Source organism: Schistosoma mansoni, chromosome 1, assembly GCF_000237925.1.
Source record: "Schistosoma mansoni strain Puerto Rico chromosome 1, complete genome".
In the NCBI taxonomy this organism is placed as follows: Eukaryota; Metazoa; Platyhelminthes; class Trematoda; order Strigeidida; family Schistosomatidae; genus Schistosoma; species Schistosoma mansoni.
Window position 1 is genome coordinate 23228402 of NC_031495.1, and position 11031 is coordinate 23239432.

The window sequence follows — 11031 nt, forward strand, 5'->3', positions numbered from 1 at the left end:
AAAACACTCGATATGTTTATTTCGGTCAAGTCAGTACTGTCTTCTGCTAACAGTTTGCCGTTTGTTATAGTAGTGAAAAGAAGAATGATTAGATCAGTCTGATTCGTAAAGCCCTTGTTGTTTATAATAATTTGTTTCAACGATTAAAGGCCAGTCAGAGATCTCTCAATTAATCAGTCCTCTTTAGGATTCACCGTCTTCATAACATAGATCAATGACTTAAAATCACAGGGAATAAGTGTAACGCAAAAATTTAGTGGAGAATAGTTTCAGAGAAGATTGGATCTAGTTCTTTTGTGTCATAACTAAATTCTGCTAATGGACCAATCAAATAGAGGGCTGGATATAGAATCGAATGTCTTTTTCCATTTCTTCCAATCAAAAACAGAATATGAAATACAATTTGATAGACAAACATATTCCTTTATTATTTATCCAAAATAAAATGAATAGAATTTCATAGCCATTGCAAATTAAATTATTATACGGTATTGGATTCGCGGTAGATAGCAGTCTTCTATTCTCTGTTAAACGGGACTTTCAAAAGTACACAAACGATGACTGATCAGAAGTTAGCCAAAGCAAAAGTGATATTTGTATTAGGTAAGAATGAGCTATAAAACTTTGTTTTTGTTATTGTTTTCTTTGATTACGTATCGACTGATAATGGTTCAACTAATTTCAATTACCGTCATACCTCACAGCTGTTGAAATTTTTAAATTTTCAGGTTCCAAGTATTGCTCTAAAGTAATTTGTAATGGGCTAATAGAAAAACTATTTTCTCCCTTAGAAAATGACTGAGGAGTTTATATTCCTGAGAGTGATTTCAGTATTTCACCATTATTCGCTCACAGAGTGTAGTCAGTTTCTTTGTGTGTTGACCACAATGGCATCATATCTACTTATTTTCATAGAAAGCAAAATTTAGCAGGAATGCTCAACTGCAGCTCTGGTATCCTATACTTAATTCCTAATTTGTGTGATGAATTCTACGGGGTTATGTGGGATTCAAAGGGTGATAGACAACTGGTTTACTGGACAAAATCAGTGAACTTAAAATATATAGTCCTTATCTCACCAATCTTTGTTAATTAGTCGATTGATAGATTTACTAGAAGTCTTAAAATAGGTCAGTTATATTCAATACACTTTTTTAATTGCTTTATAAAGGTTCGTCAATTTAATCTGTTTCAACATTATTGGTCTCCTTAATTTATGTAGAATTGAAAGGAATATTTAATAGTGCTTTTTTCAAAAGTGTATTAAACTTCTATTCTTCAACAAACTTGTAACATCATGAAATTTCCCTTATATTTAACCAAGAAGACGAAACAAATATATATATATATGGATGTACAAATCGTAGATTACAATTAGTATAATGATGTAATTACATCAAGAAATGGTCCATACCAAGTATGTTCAGTTAATTTGTACATCATACATAAAAATTTAAACGTAAACATCAATCCAGTACTTAACTGACTCAAACGAATGTAATAAGTATTGTTAGGTTTGATATTCCGATACTAACTTTCAACAGTTGATTATTTTGTACATCAGAAAGACGCAAGACGGTTAGTCGTTGAAACTCAGTAAGGGGTTCACAGCAGCGTAAACCCATGACTCCACACAGGCTGGAACCTGAGATTTGTGGTGAACACTTTTCTTCTAAAACAGCTGGTTCGGAATTCAGTGGTCTGGTACTGTACAGTAATCTTTCAAAAGACGACATTTTGCAATAAAAAGATGGAATTTCCAAGAAACACCTTTAAATAGCAGTTAGTTTCCAAGTTTTACGAATAAGCAATAATCAGTATATGGTTATGTAGTGATTACAGCATTAACAGTTTCAAAATGACTTACTGATCTTAGCTAGATCACCATTGAAGCCTGGAAAGTATTAGACAGCTGTCTCATCCTTGTACGGGGTCCATCAGCAGTGCCCACCGATGACCTCCCCACGCGTGACCGAACATAGAGGCTGGTCACATGCTAACGCGCTATCTTTACACTTTTGAGCCCATATGGTGAGAAGCTGTGTCAAATGGAGTTCAATCATACAGGGTATGAGGCAATTATTTACCTCAGGCAATTGAAACAGGTTGTGAAATATTGTAATTTGATTAAAGTTAGACAATAATATCGTTCAGTTCCAGCTTAGCGGTCCTGAGGTTATAAGGGCTAATGAAACCACTTGACCATTCGAGGCAGAGTAGTATGGAAAGAATTCAAATTCCATGGCTCACTGGTTAAAACGTAGATGCCTTGACAGTGTGGACATTGTTTCAGTATGCTCTAGTAGAGTTTAACTGTTTGAAGGAAATCACTTAAGTCACTGGCGTTTATTGTCATTAATTTACGGTTTAAATGCAAACTATGTAAATAGCTTTAGATAATTATAATGAAGTCCCCAGTATAAATTACACTCATCGAGCACTGGCACAACAAATAAAAAGAGAAAATACTTGGAAACGCTATATATTGCACTTTGGTTAAACAATGGATTATGATTTAATTAAATTTGAAATGATTTAAATTATCATATTATTACTTTTGACTGGAATTTGATTAATCTTGGTTGGTATATGGCCATTCTGTGCGGATGGCCATGATGACTCAAGTTAATATAGAACGGATGGCATGTATCTAGCACTGGAATCTCTGACACACACTTCGTCCTATTCGTAGCTCGTTAGCTAGATGTACCTGCATCCAATAGTTGGTGCTCATACTGGGACTGGATCCGATACCGTCCACTTCAAACGCCATCACGTTATTCATTTAGCTACTCTTTCCAGATAGCCATTCATGTGTGCCACGGATATAAGATTTGATTCAAGTTGAAATGGTTTGGATTTTCCCGTTGTTTATACTGGAAGAGCCTGGTTATCCTCTAATTATTTCGTCAGTTACGCATTTTGATTATATGGCAACTTAGACGCACTTTCCAGTCACAGTAACTTCTACTTAAAAGAATCAGTTTGCTCACAGGTCTTGTCAAAAATGAACTGAATAACGATACTTTTAGTTAGAAATACTCTAGGGGAAAATATTTTCAAGGCTTTAAATTTTATTTTCAGTTTAAACTACGAAATTTAAGTCGTATCGTTAAAATTACTTTCGGCTACAACTACTTTGTATTTTCTGGACTACTTTATTATGTGTTATGTCTTACGCGCACTTTTAACTTTATTGATTCAAACGATCGATGAGGCATGATAATTCGCTTTATGCCAAAACTATTGATGACAGCAAAAGATTAGGTAACTAGTCACATGTCCTTTGCCCACTTATAATTCACGTATTTATGCTAGTTAAATGTCAGTCTCTAGCTTGAGTGTCAACAGCAAATACTTTTTCATTTTCACTTAACCAAATTATGTTGTTCCTAAAAAGTAGAAGCGATTAAAATATCCCTTCAAATTTAATTAAGGAATAAGAATAAACATTAGGTAGTCTATGAATCACACACAACTTCCGGTGCTAAACTGTTTGGGTTGATCATTAATTCTAACTACTCACATCTGACTAAATGAAGCAATATGTAATTACTGATAAAATGAGTTGGGTCTTTTATTATCAAGCAAATCGATCAGAAAAGATTTTGGAAAATAAGTTGGCTCTTTGTTCAATTGATTACCGTATTGAATAATTAGGTTTCATTCATTACTGTGTGGCATCAGTTGGTGTACTATTAAAACCCGGAAGCAGTGGACAGTCGTTTGGTTCCAGTGTGGTACTCCTTAGCATGGCGCACGATTGACGAAATTCTGAGATGAAAACCACCTGCAAATTAAGTTAATCTCCATGTAATTTCTCAGCAGTGTAATCGACAAACTGTTCACTATTTAGTTTCAGAAACTTAATCTTCAATTTCCCAAATGTAAATTAATTTCGTTCAGTTGATATAAGTTTGTGTTTCAATTTTTTTCGATTACTTGCAAAAAGGTGGACCAGGAAGTGGTAAGGGAACACAGTGTGAAAAATTAGTACAGAAATTTCATTTTAACCACTTATCCAGTGGTGATCTTTTACGAGCTGAAGTTCAGTCTGGTTCACCAAAAGGTAAAGAGTTAAAAGCTATGATGGAGAGAGGCGAACTTGTTCCTTTGGTAAGTTATGAAGTTTACCAAATTTTAATAATGAACATATTTTTTGTCATATCCCAACGGGTCGAAAAATTATATTTCTGACTTTTCGAGACTTGATGTTAAGTCACTTCAAGGTGAATAAATAACCGAATTAAGTTGACACAAGTTTAAACAGTACAAAAAACTATTATTTACATATGATAACACAAGTTAAGAATCTATATTACTGTTCAAGCACGAGTATTTTAGGTCAGTACCCTATTTATCTGAACACTGCAAATGTTACATCCCAATGCTTTTTGGTCAGATGATCATAATCGATATAAATTGAAGTAGTTCGTAGTCGCAAATTTAACAATGAATTATTTGTTAGAACAACATAAGTTTGTCTTGAGAATATGGTTTCATCAGTCAGCCAATTATTTCGTTTCAATGGCTCCAAATAGAATGGAACGTTTAATATCGTTGTTTTACTATCAACTCAATATCTTCAATCTACTAAGCCAAGATCTATTGGTTCACGTTTCCAGTCTCAGTTGCTTTGTAATATGTCCATGACTTTCTAAGTTGACTAATTTGGGATTGGAACGGCATTCAATAATGAATTCGAGTGAAGATTTGTTTCAACCTTTGAATAAGTTGTTTTCTTTAAGCTGGATGCTCTAAATAATTTTAAAATATATGAAAATGTACATCAATTCAGTGGTTTAAAAGTACCATATTCCATGCCAAACTTTGAGGTTCAGGATTCATTTGGTGACCTTCATAAATCCTATCCCCTAATTGGTTTTAAAATTCGTCAAACCATCTATTCGGTGTTTTTTAGTTTCTACGGGTTCTCCAATTGACCTCAACTCTTGGCGAAAACTATCTTCAAAATGTATATATAATCTCAAAAAGAATGTTTATGTTAGTAGTTTATTTACTAACTAAAGATGTTCATCTATCTCTGTATTCCCATTATATGTTATTCCAAACAGACAATTATTTGTTGTGACCGAACAACATTTTAAACAGGTCACCGTGACTTTAACCATTCAATAATTAGTTAATACAATTGGTTTAAATGACTCCGACACGTTGTGTAGTTGTCAACATTTAATTACTTATTATTGCTTCATGGTATACTTTCCTCATCAATCAATAAAGATTCATTTTTAATAACACTAAAATGTCTAAATACCTAGACAACATTAAAGTTCAGTAAGACTTTGAAAAAATAGAAGATTACAGTAAACCTAATTCTGCTCCATCAATGTACACAAGTAACTTAACTAACAAACCAGTACAAAATACTGTTTGTCGCACCACATAAGTTAAATACAGCTGATATCCTCAGTATGACAGATGAAGTGCATATTTTATGTATGGATTTATTTATGGAGTCGAGCGTAATTGATTTAAAGTTGATGTCTGTTATCAAAACTCACGAAGTACTCAAAGTAACCCTCTGTAATAGTGAGGCATAAATACTTTTTGTATTGTAGATCCCTTTATCTTTATTGTTCGATACATTTAGCTTAGAAGACTTCTTGATGTGATCAGACTAAATAACTTGGCATTAATAAGTACTTCATTAGATTTCTCACAATAAGAGACAGTTAACCGGATAAAAAATATCATTTAGTAACGTCAGACAGTATTTAGCCTAAAGTAAACCAATCACTAAGTCCCTGAAAATCAGATGCATGGAAAACTATGTACTTTAGTTATCTATAGAGACAAATTCAGAAAACCACTTAATTAGAACTACTTATATTGCTTCGCGTTATAAATAGATATGAGCTCGATCATCCATCTTGAATTCGATGCTTATAGTCATTGATAAACTAGTATATAATGATTAATAATTTCAAGCAACACTTCCCAAGAAATAGTTGTCAGACTCATAACGATTATTCCCAATTAAACCCTTAAAATAGATTTTGTTACAATTATTTATTCATGAAACTATTACATGATACTACCGATTAGTCTTACAATGCAAAATAACCTTACGCAAATGATGCTCTTCAAATAATAATTATAACAATAGTAATAATGCTGACAATTGATTAATATCTGGTATGTTTCCATAATTTCAAAATGATACCTATAAATACCTGCCTCATTTTGAGTAAACATTAATATACATAAGCTTATATCTCGTTAAAAAGAATTCACTTGTCTCAAAACATAATGGATTAGGAAATTTCTAGCACTTTTCACAGTACTACCTTGAAATACTATTATTATATTCCTTCAATTGTTTTAGAAAAAAACAATTCACACTATAACAACTAGTTTGTGTAATATAAACTTAATTTGTTTAGCCTACTCTCGTCTCCACTGAATGATAGTAGTAGAATATATAGATCAGAGGTAACGTCTTTATTGTGACCCTAATTCATATGAGTTCGAAGCAAACAGGGAGTACAATTTCCACGAAAATTGTATATACCTCTTGTTGGTCAGCATACTAAACTACTTCACTCTTTATCATTAACTTAAGTGCTAACACAGCATAGCCTTGAACCATTATTCTCCATTTAGAAGGAGATAAGATCATCCATTAGTAGACTTTTACTTTTGTAAAAGTCTTCGCCAAACAGGATTATTTCATTTGTGTATTCCATTGATAAATAGGAGATTAGCCCCTGAAAGTTTTGACTGAAAAAGAAATATCTCTAAAATAACATTTATGACTCACTCGGTTTTTTCTATTCAAAAACTACATAAGGCGTAGGCTCAGTTGTGAAGGCACTTAGCATTCAGTCACTTAGTGTGAGATACTTACCTGGTCCCACCTACATAAGCATGAGAATATAAGTGATATCCATGGCCTTAATCAACAAAGTAGCTCAAAGCCATTAAATAAACTTGTAACCGATAAGCCACCTACGTATTTGCCTTGAATGTCAGTCACCAGTCAAAATCGGCGTAGAGCTCGACACAAAAATATCCATCAACTCAAGTTCCCCTACAACATCATAACGATGAGATGAAACTAACAAAATGAATATCAGTAGAGTAGAGATAATCGTCATAAGAGGAATAGTAATATTCAACCTGCCTAAACATGATATTTTCTTAGCACTGTTATACGGAAAGTTGTTGTTCACATTGTTGTCCCCATGTTATTAGTTAATCATTGAGTTTTATCTTTGCGTGTTTTACATAGGAAGTTGTTTTAGCTTTACTTAAAGAGGCAATGATTAAACTGGTTGACAAAAATTGTCATTTCCTTATCGATGGATATCCACGTGAATTGGATCAAGGCATTAAGTTTGAAAAAGAGGTAAACAGTGAATATTACATTTTCATTTGCGACTTATCAATCAGTTTGATAAATTTGTTATAATTTGAATTTTAAAAGCGTTACATTTTAAATAATTTCTACATGTAACTATATGTTTGTATTGCTGACTTTTAATTAATAAGCAAAAAGGTGAACCATTTTTTACAATACGAGTTATTAATATTTGATAAAAAGGAAAATCTCATCCTGGTTAGGATTCGTCTTGTGTGTTAATGTTCACACTAAGACCTGAAATTTAGTATTCATAGCTTTAAAGGACAGAGCATGATCCCCTAGTCTTTTGAGTAAATACATTGATCACTTTGTTCAACGTATGTATTTTGTTGTTGCAAGGATCTGGACTTTATCGTTATTGGTAATCACAGCTGAATAAATAAGTCTTGGTGAATGATTTAAAGTAAAACAACACACGTTTTGGGATAATACAGCAGGAGAAAATCCAAATTATTAGCAACTTAGTAGAAAGAAATTCGTCTAAATGTTCAACATCTCAATCTGAACTTACAATTCGTAAACTAGTCGTGTAAAGTTTACATTTCCAAGTCAATTTATTCACATAATATTGACTCAATTATTTTATTGGCTTTTATCAATAAAGCAAATCGATTCACCAAAAAAAGTCACGTGAATAATGTTATAGAAATCATTGCAGTTGTTATGATCATTCCTTTTTTACGTTAATCGATGTTTAGATTTTCAATCATTTTGACTTGCCTTTCATTTCAGTAGAAGTTATCCAGAAACTATGTTAGATTTATGCAGTTTTTTTCATAAACTACATTAATAACTTAATGAAGTGATTAAAATTTTTCTTCTGCTCATCGTTTTGTATCCACCCTTTTGTTTATGTTTATCTGGAGCTTTAACATGTAAATGTATTTTTACTTCATTACTATGACTTGGACCGATGCATATATGTGCCTGGTCCTACGTTGTAACTGACTGACTGACTATGACTACATAATAAATATACTGTACAGGACTTAGTATTTATTGACCGTAAATATGTGTCGGTTTCTTTTGTGAATATATTCTTTGGTATTACTGTTGTGGCTTAGTCTCGTTAATCAATCACCTTGATAACCGTTATCATATATATCTCACGGTGTTTGAAATCAGATGGCAATAAGAAACGGCGACTACAGTTTATTAGTGGATAGCACGGATAACAAAACAACAGTCACAATCAGCGAATTTGAAGCAGAGAGGCGAATTTGTAGTCCAATCGAATATGGCGCAACTAGACAAAGCAAAGGCTAATAATAGGACTCGAGTACATATATACATAGGGAAGAGAATGACTCTGGAGTGGTATGCAAACGATTAACATTTTAGCTAGAGAGAGATATGTGCATAGGCTGTCATGTGATCAAGCGTACACGTTTATACAGGCCATAATAGTACAAAAAACATACTAATTGTTACTGTTCCAACAATATTGTCTGTTAAGTATGTTAATGAAAGGGCTTAACAAAATTTAACCATAATAGAAGTTGATTGTAAGAGAGCTGCTATATTACTCCGATTAAATGGAAATCATTTTGTCTAAACTTTGTTCTGTAAGTCTGACTTCAATAGTTTGTCTTGGTTATTACCACTGATTTGAATGTTACGTAATTATTTCTCATAACTTTGTCATTTGGTTTGGCTAGAATGCAGCGACGGCATTTGACTATGTGTTGAAACATAGGTCTGAAAGTGATATGAATTGGAATAGCACATGCCAGACCAAACCAATATATAAAGAGAGGATACGATGAATAAGAATGAGTCACAGACTATCGAATGGACTTACACTTAATTCATATAGTGAATGGGTAATTATATGTACAAACACACATGGAAGCACTCATATACAAAGTGTTGTGTAAACGCTTGTAATTAACGTGACTAATTACAAAATGCCACACTTATTAACATTCACATGATAATTGAGCGTTTTACTATGTTAGGTAAGAACAGGCATATGTTGGAATGTGGTTATTAGACTGAAGATCGAAATTAACCGTTTTTAATGATTAGTACATTTTATTAAACAAGGTTTTATGCGTTTTCAACATCAATTTACTTTTCTTTATGAAACAAAATGATTATTCACTCATGTACCTAGTGAAAACAATGGTAATAATCTGGAAAAATATATCCAACGTGAATCGAAATTGAGTTAGCGTGTGATATAGCACCTAATTATTCACTGAACTAAAAACAGGATGACTAATTGAGTGAGAGTAATCACTTTGACTCCTATGTATTAATTAATAATTTGCAATAGATTTCGGTGTATCATCTATTTTAGCCAGCTAGAAAACGTTTTCGAATTTCAGTAGTGACACATAGATGTTTTAATGTACTTTTAATGAAGAATAACATGAAACTATAAACAGAAAACTGATTAAAACAAGTCTATAAAATAAATTTATGGATAAATCGGAATCTAATAGTTGAATTAATGAGTCAATTAAAGCTAGACCACTATGAAAAACCTTGAAGCATTGGACGGTCGTTTCGTCCTAGGCTTCTCACTAGAAGCCGTGACCGATGGAGTTCAACCGGGTCTATTGTGAGATAGTAACTCACTGAAGACAATGGTGGATGATGGCACATTTTAGTGGATTGGTTGGAGTTAGACATTAACACCGCTTGACGTCAGCTCAGTGATCTAGAGGTTAAGCGTTTGCGCGCGAGACCGTTAGGTCTACCTGCTAATCAAATTAATTTACATAGCTAATAAGTATTTGGTTTCTGGTTTTAACATAAACTAACGTTAAAAATGTTATTGTTGTACGGTTGAACACTGACGAGGAATAGAGAAAACTAGATTACTATGTGTTTGTGAAGAAAATTTCATTTATTTGACATCGTATTTATAATTTCGTATGAGTCAGATTATTTCGTTAAAGTAATATGTTGAATGGAGGATAGTTGTGGTGTCTGTTGTTTAGAATCATGAAGTATCAAAAATTGTATCTTGCCAAATATCATTGTCTTTGACTAATTATCATCTAGGTTATTATGCTACAAAGAGTGAAACATCTAAACTGTGTTCTTTTCCGGTATTCGTGTAGTTCTACATCGGTCTCGACGCTAGCCATTAAATGACTAGTGGTATTTTTCGTATTCAGTTTGTGTATCTAATTGGATAACATAAAGGTATTATTCACAATTGATTGATCACTGGGTGGTGATCAATGTCATGCGTGTCAAGTCCTTCTTTAGTGCTGATCGAATGCTATCGATCAAGTTGCAATGTGGCCACCAGTCTAGGTGGCTTGACACTGCTTGCACTATATATATATATATATATATATATATATATATATATTGAGGTAAGATGGTGTTTGGAGGTGGTCAACAGGAAACCCTGGACCCGGGTTTCGTGCTACTTGGCACTCATCAGCAAGGTGTACCTGTAATCTTGAGGGAACTGATGCTCCCTGGCGGATTCGATCCCGTGTCACTCAGCTTCACAGTCAGAGACGTTACCACTGAGCTATTCGGGCCGCGACCAACCTCCAGTAGGACTGAGATGTAATCACAATTGATTGATCACTGGGTGGTGATCAATCTCATGCGTGTCAAGTCCTTATTTACTGCTGATCGGATGCTATCGATCAAGTGAAATTGGCCACCAGTAGTCG

The 11031-nt window shown here is 33.4% G+C and overlaps 1 protein-coding gene across 1 annotated transcript in view; it reads left to right on the forward strand.

Moving 5' to 3' along the window:
- The first annotated feature begins 468 nt into the window (after positions 1-468).
- Positions 469-11031, forward strand: part of Smp_071390 (putative adenylate kinase) — a 14757-nt gene continuing 4194 nt past the window's right edge. The window contains exons 1-3 of the mRNA XM_018793715.1: positions 469-603; positions 3953-4116; positions 7256-7372. Coding sequence (XP_018648199.1) covers positions 558-603; positions 3953-4116; positions 7256-7372 — 327 coding nt within the window. The 5' untranslated portion in view covers positions 469-557. The remainder of the gene's footprint in view (positions 604-3952; positions 4117-7255; positions 7373-11031) is intronic.